Source organism: Stigmatopora nigra, chromosome 22 (genome assembly GCF_051989575.1).
Source record: "Stigmatopora nigra isolate UIUO_SnigA chromosome 22, RoL_Snig_1.1, whole genome shotgun sequence".
Lineage (NCBI taxonomy): Eukaryota > Metazoa > Chordata > Actinopteri > Syngnathiformes > Syngnathidae > Stigmatopora > Stigmatopora nigra.
The window spans coordinates 5552766-5570171 of NC_135529.1; the positions used below are offsets into that span (position 1 = coordinate 5552766).

Sequence of the window (17406 nt, forward strand, 5' to 3'; positions counted from 1 at the left end):
CTGAATTATTTGCCAACCAATTGCAGGGCACAAGCAGTTAATCATTTACTTCCAAGTGTACCAAGCCCCTCCTCCTGTACATATACACATGGAAAAATGCTCAACCAGGCATGCATTGGCACGATGCCTGTTGAAAAGTCAAACATGCATGTTTACAATTACATTATAACTGTAAAAATACCTCAATCTATTTATAGATTCTCATCTGACCCACACTGACTCATTGCTTTCCATTTATAATCCAAGTGCAGTTCTATCTGCCTCTAAGTATTCGCTTGTCTGTCCATGTGTTCTTCCTTTCCAACTCACGCGGCCTGTTTTTCCTCTCACGCAGAAAGAAGACTCTGCAGGGACCAATAAATGGCAGATTTCATGCTAAGCTTTTTTTTTTCCCCTCCCAGGCATTGTTGGCAGTGTGCATAAAGAGAACTCGTCAACCCGCACTGCATTCATCAGTTCATACTTTATAAAACAGAGGCCAGGCATAATTTCAAGCAATGGCGTGCTCAAACACAACAGCATTTGTCTACACTGCATTCAGGGGAGGGGCAAAGGGCCCTTTACCAACATGCACAGAGAGAAACAAGGCCATCAACACAACACAGATGCAACCTATCAAGTATTTAAAAACAATGTATCTATGATAGATCATGACATGATCGTTCGATTGCTGTCAGCCACGAGTCCAATTGGATCGGACATCTAACCCTGTTAATGATGTTAATGCAATAGGTTACGAGCTATAAGTACCATAATGAGGCAAATTAAAAAACACATGAATTATATGCTAAGTATGAACAGTTAAGGGATCAGGACCTCCTAACGGCAGATCCTTAAAATCAGGTGACTTGGACCCACATGCAAAATATGTGATGGGGACATCCCTTAACAGTTCCCATTATTACATAAGACAGTTCCAAAACATGTGCCATTAAATAGTAATTCCTTATGGACTCAGTGAGAGCAAGGATACAGTGATGACACAATGGAAAAAGACCGCCTCGTCTTGCCAGTTCCAGTGGTAAACATGTGGTTCAAGTTGTGCACACAAACCGAATAAAAGCACTTACTTGGCTTTGTTCCGCGTTGCCATAGTTAGTCTTAATTAAACAGGAAGCAGGCAGTTATACAGAAAGGGCACAGATCTGTATTCACAAAAGCATTGTGTTAGTACAATTTTACTTTCACCAGGTTGTCCTACTACAATATATGCAAAAACCCAGTTTGCTAATAAAATAATGAATCAAGTACTTGTAAGCTGTTGTCGTGTCTTTGAGAATATTAAAGACACAACGAACAGGTGAGCACTAGTGACCTTCCCTTGACATTTTTCTGGTCTACTTGTGGAGTAGAGTTAAAGCCTTCTTGTTGTTTGAGACAAACTTTGGTCAAAATGAAAAGAAAAGAAGGCATCCAAAATGTAATGAGTCACTTTGTTTCACTTTCAAAGAGCCTTTCTGATTCATCACCATACGTCACAGTCAAAAATATAATTGTGGTAAAAAGAAATACAAAGCATTCCGCCCATGTGTCGGAACTGAGTCATTATTTTTTACACCCACCACAAGAACAGACAGAAGGCAACGTGATGATGTAAGACTATTTTAGTGTGTGGGTTATCAACAAGCGGGCACCCACACTCTGTCAACTCTGAGCCAGTCCATCATCTTGGGCTTTTGTGGTTGGGGAAAATGGACACTTATGCAAGAAGAAGGCTTCTAATGGAGCTTCCGAGTTTTGGTGTGGATTTTAACATTTTTATGAACTTAAAAAAAATAAAAAATAGTAAAAAGTAGCACATGTCTATTAAAACAAAGCAATTGTGTGCAGTTCATTGCACTGAGGAATTAAAGCAACGGGGTCAATGCCACTACAAAGGGCTTTTTGTGCCTTCTAGAGCCTATTGATAAAACTAGGAGGGATTATTAAAATGTGTTTTGTGTGCAGCAGTATGGTGTGAAGTTTAACATTCATTATTCCACTTTGGAAGACCCATATTAAAAATATTTCAAAAATGAAGAGATATGTTGCCGGCCTGAAGCGGAAAAAATAACAAAGACGTTTGTGGAAAAAAACAGAATTTACATTTTATTTAAACGACATACCTGAGAGGTGTCCAAGAACATTAGTTTGAGAAAAAAAGTTAAATCCACATGGGTTGATTTCCTCTGCTTTCCTCATCTTAAAGTCCGTTCATTTTAAACACGGTAGACAGTGTCAGTGGGTGCAATGTCAATGATGTATTTAGGCCTACCTCACACAGCCAGATTTGACTTCCTCAGCTATCTTTGCTTATCATTGAGAATCCATGTCTAACGTCTCCAATCACATCAGATATGAGCGCAGAGCTCATGTGGACACCTAGTTGACTTAGATGATCAAAAACATCCTTTAACGTCACCTGTAGGTCTGAAGGATCACAAAATTGTTGTTCACAGGTTTTGGAAAGGCGGAGAAGGAAGGCGGCTCTTGTTAGTAGGCCACAAATGGTGCTGTGAAACCGGGGATCGGTCAGGAGCGTCGGCCTCTGAGCTAAAAAGACAAGATAAGAACACACGGCTCATCTTACTGATACAACACATGACAATAGCAACACTTTCTAGATATACAAGTGCACTACCTAGCTGAAGGTCTTTGCAAAGTGCGAGGTTGTCCAGCAACAGAGTTGCATTCTTTATCGCCCAAGTTCTCAGGCTCTGTGCCAACACCGAAGATTCTACATACTTTTCAACCAGGAGCAGCAGATAAGGCAAAATATGAACACACATTACGGAAGGCTCAGCAAAAACATTGGCATCGTCTTGCTCATAGAGGCTTCCGCATCTGAAAAAGACGTATTGCTTAAGAACCGTGATGCGCGTCCATTCTGAAAATGAATGGGCAGCATGACCCACCCATTGTCCACGGCCTCTCTCAGTACAGGCTTGAGGTCAGCACTGGGCACGTGATACAGGAAGACCTCCAAAGCTTCAGGTGTGTCCCAGCACTCCACCAGTAACAAATCCAGTAGGAGCGGTACAGCCAGGTTGACCTGCGTGAGGTAGACGCTCCTCTGCGGCCTTTCTCTGGCGTGGTGAAGCATGGATATAAAGCTGGCTGCTTTGCTCCTCACCTCTTGGCTTTGGTCCTGGAGCAAGTCCAGGCCTAAGCTCAGCAACCTGCACAAGAGCCAACACTTGCTTTAACAAATTGTCAAGGTATTAGCAAATTAGTGCCTTGACATCTAACATTACTTGATGATGACAGTTGGGGGAATAAGACGTTGGCTTATTAAAGGAAGACCTGCCACACACAGAGCTTCAGCACAAGCCATTCTCACAACTTCAACAGCATCAGGGGATCGGTGAGATTCCAAGACACCACACCAGCGTTGGACTACAGAATCCTGAGGACTTTTGTTTTGAAAGATAATAAGGTAAGAGTTATACATAAATTGAGAGTGAATGATGATGTGTAAAAAAAGATCACCAACCATTGAGGAAGCAGAAGGCTTGCACCATGAAGAGCCTGAGACAAGAACTCTGACCCGCCTCTTTTATCTTCCAGGTCTTTCAATAATAAATCCAAACATTCTAGAAGAGCAGATTCCTCAAGCGGAAATGGGGCAGTATGAGACTCCCCACCAGCCATCACTTCTACCATGGCTGCAAGGTGAGCCCTGTGGTACTCCTTATTTGGACTCAACAGCGCCTTCCTCAGATTAGTCTGCAAATAAAGCGGACTGAAGTAAACTCCATTTTGTTGGACGTGCTTTAATTTATAGGCTCAAATTGGACAAAAACAACTCGTCCAGCAGGAAGATTATTGAAATTTATGATTTCAAGAATTAGAGTTTTAAAGGTACTCATCCTGTAACTCACCAGCAGCATATTCTGGATCAATTCTTTCAGGTGTGTGTTCAGTGAGGCGTGGCTCTCCAACACCCACGTGACTAATGCCAACCTCAGATCACAGCTCATATCTCTAAAAGTTTCTAAAATGTCAGACGCCCACTTGGGCTTGCTACAGACAAACTGGATAGCTTGTCGATGGAAGGAAGACAGGCCAACCTGAAATGAATGGAATGGAAGTTTAAAAAAAAGATGCCACTATCTGAAAGTAGAGATTGTTATTGTGGAACTAAACATGACAAAGCAATTTTTCTGTGTAGAGAACGTTTGTCATTTGACAGTCCTCATTAGCTGATGATGCAATGTTACATATCAGTCTTGACTCTAGATAATGATTGGGTGTTGATTAGTACAATAAAACTACAAACAAATAAACAAACAGCATATCATGAATGTATTTCATATTTTGTGTAGTGTGTAGTACATAATTCTGTATTCTATACACACACCATGCTAGTATGAAACTAAAATTATGAAATATTATTGCATATCACACACCTGAAGCCCCTGCTGGGGCCTGTGAAGCTCACATTTAAGAACGCCATAGAAATTTGACAGAAAGGTCTCGCCACAGAATCTTCTTAACGAATCCACCACAGCAACATATGCCGCTCTCACCAGTGGGCAGCGTTGAGCATCTGTTGCAAGCCAGACCGACTCCTCCACAGCACACACCACTGCATTGAGCTCGAGTGAAGGTCCACTAAAAAATAAAAAAAAATCAGCAGACCCTGTGAGTCAAAGCTTGTTGCAGAACGGTGAATGAACGTGGCCGAGTTTAATGTCTCACCTGTCTTTGCCAAGAGCTCTGTCCAAGAGGGCATTAATGTCCAGCAGTTGCCCGTGGAGCCGGTTGTGGCAACAGCCCTGATGTTTGCGGGGCAACTGGGCCGTCAGCTTGATGAGGATGTTCATGTACTCTGCAGGGGGAGTCATGGCAACTAAAGCCTTGGAGGCCATCACTCTCACACAGTAAATGGGGCTGGCAGAGAGCTGGAGTAAAGGAGACAGGAAGTCTGCCAAGGTGCTGGTGATGTAAAATGAGAGATTAAAGCGTAAGTAGCCTGTCAAAAAGTGTAAGATGAATTAGCTAATCATTTCAAACAAAACTAATGAGTAAAGACTAATGTAACCTTATTCAATTTCCTATCTGAGATCAATCGCTTAATGTTAATCAAAAATGAGTATATATTTATTGGAAAGGTGGATATATATATATTTTCCCCCTGAATCTTTGAATATGACCTTACTCTGTCGAGTCCTGGACACCAGGCTGCAGTTGCGATAAAAGAGTCAGAATAGGGTAAAGTGAGGGGTGAAGGCGTAGCCTAGCTTCTTCAGGTGGACACTGGAGGTCACATGCCGCCTCTCGAAGCTCCCTAAGAAGGAAGGGTTGGAGCTTGGAGTAGTGGTGGAAGAAAGCTTTGGGGGACATTGCATGTTTAGTCCCAGCCTCACTGCTAGGCCGCTGACCGAGCATCCGTGAGCAAAGAGAACCTAAATCAAAAAGTTTGCGAGAGAAAAAATACACTCTCACATCATCCAGGTAAAGAGGAGTGCCGTAATCTTTAGAATGTGTTTAGATCCTACTGTAAAGCTGCAGGGCTGCATTCCGCATGGCCCAGCAGGGAGAACTGAGCAGAGTGAGAGCCAAAATGGTGACAGTGGGTGCAAACTGAAGGATGGCGACACCAAGTCCAGATCCACGCACTAGAGCTTGCAGAGTGTGAACTGCACACACCTGGGATGAACAATTGGGGTGTCAGCCACATCTCAAAACATGATGCCATTAGTACAACTGGTTTGTATTGAAGTCAGAAAACCTTTTCCTATACCTGTGGGAGGTCCCGGGTCTGGTCCCAATTCTCAGCAAGGGGACTTTTAGCCGTGTCCAGTAAAATATTCATGCTATGTGCTAAGAGCGGCCGTGCTTTACTGGCCTCCTCGGCAGTCATGACACACAGGATGAGCATAGGCAATCCTGCAGCCCGCCGTGTTACTGAAGTACAACTAGGAGACCTCAAAACGTGTAGAGCCTGAGGTCATAACAAATAAAATTTGAAACAGGTAGAGAATAAGACGTCCTTTGTTTCAGCGTGCATCTTTTCCAATACATTTATTTCAGCCAGCCCACACACAACAATGTTAAAGAAATGTACCTGCTGGAGCATGTGAAATGGAATGTTCCTAAGGTCGGGATCTTGGGTGCTGAGCAGAGCTGAACAGAACCTGATGAAGCCCATACCACATCCCTCTACTGCGCCCTGGTGGAAAAATACACTTTGTACTGAATTTCCATTCAGTATTTTGAAATGAAGCACCTACCCAGTGACGGCATTTCAAAAGAATATTTTGAAAAATATCTGCTGCCATTTCTAGATGTTGTTTTGTTAGGAAGCACATGTCGGGTTTGGATTCAGCGAAAATTCGCTCCACAAGAGACCCTAAAAGGATCCCGGTTTCCTGATAAGAACAATATAATACACAAGAGTGGGAATAAGTATTAAAATGCTAAATTAGTGAAAAGTTGAGTTGGTACCTTGAGTGACACCCAGCAGCAAGTGAGAACAAGGCAATGCTCTTCAGACAACAAAACACACTCTCTTCCATCTTCTAGATTTCCTCCAGATGAGTTCTCAATCAGAGAGTTGATGGCATTCCCCATATCACAGAAAGAAGGGGGCGCATCTAAGTGAGCAATATATGAACATAGAAGTTACGTACAGTTTAATTTAACCAAACCAGGTTGTTTAATGTAAATTACCTCTTTCAGTATGCTGTCCATGCAAAACACCAAGCAGGAGAAGCGAGATGTTCTTCAGAAGATTCAGTAAATCAATGGTCAGAGAAGGTCCAAGTGACTCAATGACGTTGCATGTGTCTTCTAACAAACAATTCTGTAAGGCACTAAGAACACCTGAAGACAAAGTCATGACACACACAACATTAAGAAAAGATCTAATGAACAGTGTTTATCGACTATTATATCACGACTTACCGTGCATTGGCTTGGCTCTGGCAGCCAGCATCACATCGGTCTTGGCTGTAAGGTAGTGATCTTCAAGCTCCTTCACAAGGAAACCGGTAAAATTGGAAGCCTTTTTAGCGCCACTGACACTGATGTCACTATTTGCTCTGTGATCAGGAAGAAATGCACTCTATAAACAAACAGCTGATAACTACATTCCAAACAAGTCGAAAGTACTTTATCTATATCACTGCAAACTACAACCACAGTAAGAAACACAGATCATTTGATAAGATTAGGAGTGTCAAAATTCAAATGTAAGAAGTATATTTTTCATATAAGTAGCGACTAAAAAGTTGAATTCAAGATGAATTTTTCATTATACTAGATAAAATAACAAAATAATGCAATCAGCGGTTTGACTTACTTGTGATGGAGAACCTTCATCATTAGGGCTGCCATCTGTGCCTGCTGGACCCGAGGACAGCACAGAAGCTGCTTGGTGCGAATGAATAGAGCCTCTGCAACATCGACTGGCAGCATGGGAGGGAAAAATCTCACCAACAGTCCTGCTGAAAGTTCACGAATCTGAAAAAAACAAGCATTTGTTTGTTTTTTTTTACCCATAAGTTAAGCAACACAATACAAAATCAGGCTTGGGCAGCTCACCTCATTTGTTGAATCTTCTAAACAGCAGATGAGAACCAGCATTTTTTCTTTGGAGAAGAAGTTCCACTGACCCCTCATCCTGGCATAATTGACAAGAGATCCCATGTTCACTAGAGAAAACAAATTGACATTGAGATGGAATTGTTAACTGTTTAACAAAACATTTTGAACCAATTTTTACGTACAAAATGTGCCCCCAACTGACCAGGTGGTTGTCCCTTCCTTTTGTCGGGGCTCCATGTGTCTGTACAGGTCTCTAACAGCGCAGATAGCAACAATAAGACAGTCTTCTTCCTCTGGTAACTGTGATCTGGAGTTAGATTGCAGAATACCATTTGGCTCAACCAGTCCACAAAACCTAAGACAAAAATACATTGGAAAAATTATTATACAATGTAGACATTCAAAAAAAGTGTACATAGAACATTTAAGTAGGCACATACAACCAATCAATCATGTCTATTGCAAGAGCTGCATCAAAATGCTATATTATATTATATATTAGTCAACCTGTATAGGATCAAAATCTTACCTACACCCACGGCCAGCAATTTCTGTGCACTTTCCATTTGGCTAGCGTTCACTTTCTCCTTTTGTTTGATAGCCGCCAAGCAGCCATCTCTGATTCGAACCAAAAACTTTCTCACAGCTGTTTGAAAATGTTGTCGAAAAAGTGAAGACTCTGAGTTTAAGTTCTGAGGAATGAAGGACCTCATTATTGCCAATTCTTCCGGTGTTGGTGTGTCTTTGCTCTTGGGACTGCAACAAAGCAGGTTTACAGAGGCAAGCCGGACTCTATCATCCGCCGAGCCCAAGGCTAAGTGAAGAATTTTCATGGTGGAGCTGCCCTGGAGAGCCCAGGGAGAGCCGCCCATCACAGCCCGGTAGCTACTCATTATGAATGCCCAGGCGCAGAGGTGGCCTGGTGAGAACGGGTCAAGGGAGGCCAACAACGGCTCCACAGCAGAGGGGAAAACTTGGAAGGTGCAGGGAAGTAAGTGTGTTGAGCTGTTACGTTGAAGATAAACGACATGGGAGGTCAGTGCCTCAATAAGGACAGGAAGCCACCTTTCTGCCCATCTATTCCCGAGCTCAGACTCTGAAAGCGACGTTAGTGAGTCACTACAAAGCTCTTTTCTCTGCTGCTGGATCAGATTTTTGTAAAGTTCTGAACCAAATGGAGCCAGGTGATCCTTTGACATGCACTTTAGGAGATGATTTTGGAGGTCAGCATACTGATTCAGCACCTGCTTAATAAAAGGGGTGTACATCAAACCGTGCAAAATTTTCGGCATGACGGCGTTCTTGCTTACCGTGTCTGTTCCCAAATACGGGAGTAGAGCACAAAGTCGATGATATTTGGCTTTGGATTCCCATGGTAGTTGAATGATTTGTTGCAGCAGAATCAAATGGAGGGACTTTTTGGTATCACCAAATTGTTTACAGTCCATGTCATACAGGTCCAACAACAAGCAAAAGTTGATGCGAGCGCAGTCGGACACACCATCCACCTAAAAGAGCATCCAGCCAGACTCAATTAACGAAATTGCCCAGAGCCTTTAATTAAATTAGAGTCAATACTGAGCATTGATGCAGTCATTCCATTTCATGGATTGTTTGTAGTACCCAGTAAAGAGACACATTGAAATAATTATTGTCTAATAAATACAACATCCTGATGAATGATTTTGGTTAAACTTGACAATATAATTAAAATTAATATTTAGAAGCTGCATTCTTAAAAGCAGTTGACTCACTGGGCTTTCAGCGCTGGTCCATATAATAGAAATGAGCTGTTGCTGAAGGGTGCTGCTACTCTCAGATAGAAGACGGCCACCCGTCATCTTCCAGATATCAGACACACACTCTGTGACCTTCTTCAGCCATAGTGTCAACACTGCGACCACGTGTCATATTTGAACAGGTGACTTTGGCATGCAAGTGCCTAAAAAAATATCTCGATTTGACTCACCCTCAAAAGCAAGGTAGTGACAATTCAACTTCTCACAAAAATCATAGAGCATAGGAAAGATCACATCAAACAGCAAGCTGCCCTGTAAAAACAGTATGATTGAGTGGTTTGTTAAACAATGTGAACTGATATTTACATAACATTGCCAATTGACATCTTGCCAGATATCTGTCAAATTACACTAATACAAATGTTTACCTCTGCACTCTCCTCACGTGAACTGAGCAATACGCAAGGACGACAGCATGTGAGCAGGCCTCTGATCATTGAAAGCCAACCGAGTTCGCATACCGTTGCGGGCCAACGCTGCACATGGAGGGCACCCACCAGCAACAAGCACGACTCTGGCAAACAAAACAAAGCAACTTAACAGGAGCCTGGGAGCAGTACCATGCACGTACAGAATTTCAAGTTGAGATTCATCCTAAAAATAGACTTTGTAGAAAATTTGTATGATTACACTGCAAGGCCAAGTAGTACTTTTTGTCCAGCAGTACCTGAATGAGAGCTTTGCAAAAGATTCCAGGCAGCGGCTGCACCTGCACTGCTATCGGGGGCCGTATTGATGAGCATGGCTACAGCGGTCCCCGCCAAAAGACGAGTATCTCTGTTGGTGCTCTAAAAGACACAAATGCCAAAGATGGAACCGACATTTTACACCCACTGGAGAGTTTATTTTTAGTGGCATCATCTAGCGAGAATAATATCTCATCTCTCATCTCATCTTCTGAACTAAGGTTGCAGGGGGTGCTGGAGCCTATCCCAGCTGACTTCGGGCCAGAGGCGGGAGACACAAAGAGAAAATTTTGAGTGTTCAATCAGCCTACCGTGCATGTCTTTGGACTATGGGAGGAAAGCGGAGTACCCAGGGAAAACCCACACAGGCCCAGGGAGAACATGCAAACTCCATACAAATGGACCAACCTGGATTTGAACCAAGGTCTCCCTCTAATATAGTACTTTTTAAATTAAAAGACAAACCTGTCCAAAAATAACTTCTGTGAGAGCTTCCAAGATCATTTGCATGGTGGAGCTCCACTGGTTCTCATTCCACACTGCAGAAGCCACCACTTTTGACAATAGCTGAAATACCTGAAGACAAACCTGCAAAATAACATATTGGAGACAAAATGACCAGATGTAATAGACAACAATAATCCTTCACATTTCATAAAGTGCACTAACCTTTACAGCAAGATAACACAACTGTCCATCTCGCAGGGACTCTTCTTGCAGGATAAAAGGGAAGAACTTGGCTATTTTTTTCAGAAAAGAAAGACAGAGCTCCTGCCACACATCACGACCTATAGTGCTATCCTCCAGGAGCATACAAGCTAAAGAAGTAATAAAAAGAAATATGAATATGGTAGAATAGAGATACAGTATGCATGCACAAACATACACACAAATACATATATAAATTTGTTTCCAACCTCCAAAAAGACGAGACAGGGATAAAAAACAAACCTCTCTGGAGATCTTCCTGAGTAAACATCTGGAATAAAATAAAACATTAAACATTACTTGAGTGCAGTTCCTTTAAATCCTCCTCATCTCCCTTTTGAACTATAAGAGGGTTTTGATGTACCTGCTCTGAATGAACTATAGAGCTCAAACAGAGGTGGGTCTTTGCAAAAACCAGCTGATAGTCCACCATCGCCAAGTGCTGCAACATCTGTGAAGATGCATTTGTGAAAAAAAACTTGGAACAGAAAAAAAAAAAAAAAAACGACAGTACATGCCAAGAACCAACCTTATCCACTTTTCTGCAGGCTGTGGAGATGTGGGCCATCTGCAGCTGCAATGTGATCACAAGTCTGACGAGAAGCTGAAAGTGATCTTTCTCCAGATCCTGAAGCGTCAACGTCTTCAGCAAATGGACAGCATCTTCCAAACTGCGTTCCTTGCTCCTTTTAACGTCACTCCTATTTATATGCAAGAAATATTAAAGTAAAGGTATGTGCATGCCACCTCCAAGATGACAACGAATGCAATTGCAATACAAACCTGGAGCACTCCGAAAGTTTATCAAAAAAGCTCCCGATCTTTTGGATCTCATTTGCATACGGTTGGTCCTCGTTAATGACACAGTTTTTCAGACTTGTCAGGATTTCATCAAACGAAGACATTTCTGCTTCTACTGTCACACTCATAGCCTACATGTGCGATCCAAAACAGTGGTTTACCTCTAACTACATCTACTATTGCCTGATCACTGTCATTCTGGCTTGAAAGAGGGTTACTGCCGTCTAGCGGACAAAATACTAAACCATTTTCAATGTATAATTGTATATAGTATAAATGTTTTTTGCTGCGGTTCATGTATGCATACAAAGCAACAGATTTCCAAATAAACAATACATGTTTTTTTTATTTGTACTGTTTAAAGTTGAATCACAATTAAGACTGGGAATTGTATTTAAAAGCAGAACTTTTTTTTATTACACATTAAATCCATGTACCTTTTGTCTGTGTGGGACTTGTGTAAAGAGGTCTTATAAATAATTTGAGGATTCTGAATTATCCTTAGATATGACTACTCTAAATGCCATTTTTGTTTATGTAGGAGAGCCTGCAGCACACCCATTACCATATTGAGAAATAATGTTTTTAGTCAGTATTGAGGGATAAAGAGACACCCTGGAGCACCCAATGCGAGACGTGTTCTGTGATGTACAGATCAGCCTCAAAAACCAAACCTACGCCCATTGCATTCCTCCGTAAGGACGTAGTGTACACTGGTGTCCGCAGTGTATTCTATGGAGGAAAATGAACATGAGCACAAACAGGTAGTATAAAAAGTTTCAAATAGATACTGTAAAAAAATGGTTTTCTATACCTGTAACCTGAGGTGTTGGGCCTCAATGGGAATGACTCTAATAATAGGCAGCTGAACCTCAAGAACCTTTGCTTTGCTCTTCACGAGGCAACCCTTAGCCATATCCCAATCTGCTCCTTCCAGGTACAAACCAGACACATAAAAGCCTAAAAGAAATGCAATGTGAACTCATTTAGGCTCCAATGTAACTGTCTATTTGCTGATTGTCAATTTAAAGTATTTCAGACCATTACCCTGTGCAGGTCGGTCAGAGACTTCTTCCTCTTGACGGTAGTGGGACACTTCAGTGTAAAATGTTGAAAGGTCTAGAGGCCAACCATTTTTTCTGCAAGTGGCTTGAACTTGGGCAGTAAGGTACGATTCTGGGATGTGGAGTCCCGATAACCACATGACCTTTGGCTCTGCTGAATCCACCTTGGAAGCAGAAAAAAGTAAATAATGCAGTGAAACAATGTGGGAGACATTACATTAATCCTGCCTTACCCATGATTTATACTGCTCAAATCGCCTCCTGAAATGAATCATCCAGTTACCCAAGGACTTGAGTGTGTCAGGTGCCAACATCTTCCAGATAGCAGGGATCTGACCATTAAAAAGGGACTGGGCAACTTCATCCAACTCACTGCTCATTCCCACTTCACCAGCTAAGGCCTACACACACCAACCAATCAAACCTAAAGTAAGTTTTGGGGAAACAAAATAAAACAGAAAAAAATGTCTGATTGGTTCTCACCTTCTGCAGCTCAGCCAGAGACAGTTTCATGCGGACCACGAGTTTGTTGAAGCGCTTCAGTTCTTGAAGGAGCACCACTGACGTTGGGGATATCTCAGCACCAATTTTTTTACAGATGACATCTAGGTCAAATATTGCAGGCAACCTGTTCTGAATATCCTGCGCCACCTGAGTGACGTATTCATCCCTGCTGATGCTTCCATCAGACTCACCTGGAGAAGACAGAAGTGGTCGTGCAATAGCAAGGAGCCTTTGATAAGACATATGAGGGAAAAAGAAGGAAATACCATACCCATTTTGGGTTGCAAGTCTATCAAATGCAGCCATATGTCTCTAGCTGCTTGTGTGTAGTATCCTATCTCTGCATTGGAATGAAGGCCCATCACTTCTGGGGTGTTTGCCAATGGCAGCGACTCAATCTCATCTGTAACCAGTAACCAGTAAATGTGCTGAGGTCTTATAAAATAGGGTTTTGTAGATAAAAGCTGACCTGTATATACTGCCTTTGGTCCATTTGGAGGAATCTTGTAGCTTACGGCATCGTTTTTGAAAAAGTGAAACTGGCTAAAGTCATAAAAGAGGAAGTCTCCAAAGTACTCATCCATGTAGACATTGAGGATCCTCCGATCAAAACTATCAATGACTCGTCCACCGTACATCACCTGTGAAATGTGTGCATATATTAAAGCAGAATTTACATTAAAAAAATTAAAAATGTAAGATGCTTTTCTTTACTTCGCCGATAAGGTACTTGATACTTCCCCACGGAATGTTGCTGTCATTTTGTTCATGGGCTTTGGTCAGGTAGGTGTTCAAGATATCCAAACACACCTGTCAATCAGCATTTTAATAATGAGATAACTCCAATGAGTTCAGAAAGGTCCAAATTGTTTTTAATGCCACTTACCAAGAAGTCTGACTCGCTGAAGTCATAAGGGACATTCCAGCCAATCTTACCATATTTGCGCCTCTCTTGCACAACGGCATGGAAAAAAGACAACACATAGACCAAGCTGCGGAACGCAGAGTGTGGGCATCCAGTCATAGTCTCATGGGAGATTTTGGAGTAGGTAGCTCTCATGTTAAGTTTAATGCCATCAGGAGCCTCAGTGACAACCTGCAGCACATCATCATATATTGGCAAACAACTTTGCTGGAAGTTTGAACTAGGACTAGTTAGTACTAAGCAGGGAATGATAGTTTATTTCTCAAATAATTGAAAGGGAAGAGATTCAGTTATTTTACCTTAAGAGACTTTTGAAGAATGCCTATGGGAAAGTCATCAATAGGATTTGTTGTCAACCAAAGGCGAAAGTTGGGGTGAGGTTTGGTGATCCTCTCCATGCACTTCTCCAAATCTTTTAACCATTTTACCAGCAAGTGGCAGTTCTGAAGCATCAACCACTGACCACGAGATGCTGCCATTTCAAGAAGGTGCAATGCAACCTTTGAAAGAAAATACTTTTAAGGGTTTTTTTCCCACTTGTTTGGAGTTGCAAGGCATCAGAGAAGGTGCAAGTACTTAAATTAGTCATTTTTGAGAATAAACCATGTGAGTGGGTCTTGCTAGAATCTAGAAGGTAAATCCAACATACCTTCTTCTGTCCTTGACCCATAGCAAGGAACTTAAACTCGCCCCCAAAGCCAGTTTTTTCAGCCAGTTTCATGATATCAGCCGCAGGATCAGAGCCGGGGCGCATGATGAAGACAATGGGAGAGAATGGGGTGCTTTGCTCATAGATAACATCAAAACTGATCACGGGAGGTTGAACATATCTGTGAACAAAGACATGACAATTATATGACCACAAATCCAAGTTAAAGGGGAAAAAATTAACAGAGGATTTTCTTTTTCTTCTAGTGTTAGCTATTTGGAAAAAAAAGACCTTTCCCCCATTGTGATAGTGACAAAATTGATGATGGCTCTGTAGACTCTGTCAACACGGAAACAGCGAAGCAGGAGCAACTTCTGAAAGGCTGTCAGCTTCTCATCATATTTCATTGGCAGTAGAGAATTTTCTGGTGTATCAAGGTCATACCACTGTGGAAAAATAGAAGGACAGTTTGGTCATTTAGGTAAACGGCAGCCACTGATATTAATCAATCAAAGTAGTAGCAACATGACAAGGTTCTAGTTAGAAGGGCCATTTTGACCTGGATCAAATACATCAATAATTTTGAAAAAATAAGATGGTGAATATCTTATATTATGGTAATTGTGGAACTCCTCATGTCACCAATAAGCTCATATAAAATCCTGATTTAACCATTTTTAGAGGTATTTCAGTGCTGTTTCATATTTTGTTATTAAGAAAGTTCTCAAAACATGGGATTCATTTGTGAGAATTGCTTTAAGTAACCTACTGATTTCCACTCCGATGAATTTCTGCTGACATCATCAGGCAGTGCCTCAAATTGCGCAGGAAAAAGCTCGGACATTTTCACTATGTCTTCCCAGCTATGATCAGGAAGCCAGTTGCAAGTGTTTTTGCGGTTACACTTTTCCATGGACAGATTACCTTTGCAAAGATAAGGACAAACTTCTGTGATTATTGATTTTCACTTTGATGATCAGCACCACAACAGTTATTTTTTTAACGCCTTATCACCTTTAATAAAAAAATCTAGTTCCTCCTGGGGTACACGACCTTCTGCCTGCTCAATCTTTACAGTCATGTTGAATGAGAAGAGAAGCTTGTGTTTCTCAAAAAGACCTGAAAATAAACATATACTTTGTGTACTTATTGATGATATGAATAAAATAACTACTGCCAAATAGTCGGCCCATACCTCTACAGACATAATTATAAATGTTATACGTAAGACCGTCGATGATGTTGTTCAGTCTTTTTGGCAGACCAGAATTTGGTGGTGAATTGCAGAGTGAAAAGTCAAAAACTTCCAGAAAAGAGGTGAGAGAATACTGGTACATGCTGTTAACCAAAGCCATTTCAGTCAACGCAAAGAATAAAATGGCACCGCGCTTGGCAGCAGGTCGGTAACCATTTCGGAGCACATCGATTTCCACTGATGTTTTCACAGCCAACTTGAGATTCTCAGATACCTGATGGCCACAAAATGCTTCCGTCAGACATGACGATCAAGTTCAATTGACTTATATTAAGGGGTTTGGCAAACTGACCTCGCTGGATTTAGACTTGGTTTCCTCCAATGTGTAGAACAGTTCTGTGTCATCCAAAATGCTTCCCGTGGACATGGCCAGCTCCTTCAGTAGAGTTTCACCGAGACTTTTCAGAAGCTTCTTATTGTCACTCGTGTCTTGGATCAAAAATTTGCGCTGCTCTTCCAGCTCCTTCTTTTCAAATCCCATTATAACATTGAGCAACTGATCCTCCAGACCTTGAAGGGTTACTACATGGAAAGCAAACCATTTTTAAAAAGTAGTAGTAGTAGTATGACTTGAAAATGCTGCTCGTCAAACCAAATGACCTTACCAGTACAATTGATAACCATCGCTTTTCCGAAAACAGAGGGAGAAAATTTGGGGTTTCCCAGTGTAGTGTTAAGGTAAAGTCTGAAGTTAGGATCCACCTCTTTGTCACCCAGCATGACAACCTGCCTGCCCTGTACTCCTTTCAAGTTCTTCTCCAGGACATTCTCAATTACAGGGTCAAGGTACTCATCCACATTTTGGAAAAGGAATGGGCACCCATCTTTGATTGCCATCTCTAGGTGTTTCAAAAAATCTGGATCATTGAAGGATGAGATCTGAACAGAAAAGAAGGTTCAACTGAAATAAAGATTATACATAGAAAGCCATTATAAAATTTTAGAAGAGCAACTGGCATTAGACATAACAATAATGGTCTTTTATTACCTTGAGGTTGTTTTGTGCCTCTTTCTTCTTAATCCAGTTGAGCGCTTGCTGTTGAGGGTCAATACACAATGGGAAACGGCTGCCTCTTATTGTGAGGATTCCATTCTGAACTGAGAGGTCATCCGGGGGTAAGCCATCTGACACCCATCTGCAACCAAAAGCAACAAAATTGTCCTTCAGGTCAATCTTTTGTCTGTCAAAATGAAGACAACAACCAATTTCCAATCTTTCCATTTTGTGCCATTTCACCTGCTGATTTCCACCTCATCTGTTAATAAGTTGTCCACTTTAAAAGGCTGACTCAATGGAATACCTCTCTCCTTTACATCTTCAAGCCAAGTCTGGTACACCATCTCATTCCTGAAGTCCCAGCTGAATGCTCCTTGGTAGCTCAGGAAAGCAGCAGAGAGGAGACAGTCTCCCAAAAGGCAGACACGCCTCTGTTTTAACTCCTCTAAATCGTGTGTCCACCTAAATCCAGAAACCACAATGGAAAC

The 17406-nt window shown here is 41.7% G+C and overlaps 2 protein-coding genes across 3 annotated transcripts in view; both read right to left on the bottom strand.

Moving 5' to 3' along the window:
- Positions 1-1070: 1070 nt before the first annotated feature.
- LOC144215596 (tRNA (32-2'-O)-methyltransferase regulator THADA-like) lies at positions 1071-11709 on the bottom strand. Of its 2 annotated transcripts, XM_077744642.1 has the most exons (32): positions 11507-11709; positions 11253-11424; positions 11088-11174; positions 10967-10994; positions 10685-10833; positions 10481-10603; positions 9997-10117; positions 9698-9843; positions 9500-9581; positions 9285-9424; positions 8841-9038; positions 8060-8774; positions 7733-7885; positions 7528-7637; positions 7286-7446; positions 6889-7025; positions 6655-6807; positions 6430-6578; positions 6216-6353; positions 6050-6154; positions 5726-5926; positions 5481-5631; positions 5141-5387; positions 4681-4917; positions 4389-4593; positions 3861-4049; positions 3473-3705; positions 3234-3392; positions 2895-3158; positions 2621-2823; positions 2402-2532; positions 1071-1145 (listed from the first exon to the last, which is right to left on the bottom strand). In XM_077744642.1, exons 1-32 carry the CDS (start codon positions 11650-11652, stop codon positions 1125-1127), a joined length of 5454 nt encoding a protein of 1817 aa, XP_077600768.1. In that variant the 5' UTR covers positions 11653-11709; the 3' UTR covers positions 1071-1124. The 2 variants fall into 2 exon arrangements, with proteins under 2 accessions (XP_077600768.1, XP_077600767.1); XM_077744641.1 differs by lacking the exon at positions 1071-1145 and having other exon boundaries at positions 2062-2532.
- Positions 11710-12109: 400 nt separating this feature from the next.
- LOC144180903 (dynein axonemal heavy chain 10-like) overlaps positions 12110-17406 on the bottom strand; it is a 29474-nt gene continuing 24177 nt past the window's right edge. Inside the window, exons 60-78 of the mRNA XM_077709056.1 lie at positions 17159-17380; positions 16910-17057; positions 16527-16800; positions 16214-16443; positions 15862-16135; positions 15681-15785; positions 15436-15590; positions 14958-15112; positions 14667-14847; positions 14317-14517; positions 13979-14188; positions 13807-13902; positions 13562-13733; positions 13364-13495; positions 13072-13283; positions 12822-12989; positions 12572-12752; positions 12339-12484; positions 12110-12256 (exon numbers count right to left, since the gene is read on the bottom strand). Of these exons, the coding sequence (XP_077565182.1) occupies positions 12110-12256; positions 12339-12484; positions 12572-12752; positions 12822-12989; positions 13072-13283; positions 13364-13495; positions 13562-13733; positions 13807-13902; positions 13979-14188; positions 14317-14517; positions 14667-14847; positions 14958-15112; positions 15436-15590; positions 15681-15785; positions 15862-16135; positions 16214-16443; positions 16527-16800; positions 16910-17057; positions 17159-17380 (3409 nt within the window). The remainder of the gene's footprint in view (positions 12257-12338; positions 12485-12571; positions 12753-12821; positions 12990-13071; positions 13284-13363; positions 13496-13561; positions 13734-13806; positions 13903-13978; positions 14189-14316; positions 14518-14666; positions 14848-14957; positions 15113-15435; positions 15591-15680; positions 15786-15861; positions 16136-16213; positions 16444-16526; positions 16801-16909; positions 17058-17158; positions 17381-17406) is intronic.

Excerpts from the sequence above, each read along its gene's own strand:
- LOC144215596 (XM_077744641.1), bottom strand. The coding sequence starts at position 11,652 with ATGAGTGTGACAGTAGAAGCAGAAATGTCTTCGTTTGATGAAATCCTG. Across the intron at positions 6,354-6,429 it reads GCTGCTGGGTGTCACTCAAG|GAAACCGGGATCCTTTTAGG; the intron begins GTACCAACTCAA and ends TGTTCTTATCAG. Across the intron at positions 4,594-4,680 it reads AGAGCTCTTGGCAAAGACAG|TGGACCTTCACTCGAGCTCA; the intron begins GTGAGACATTAA and ends TTTATTTTTTAG.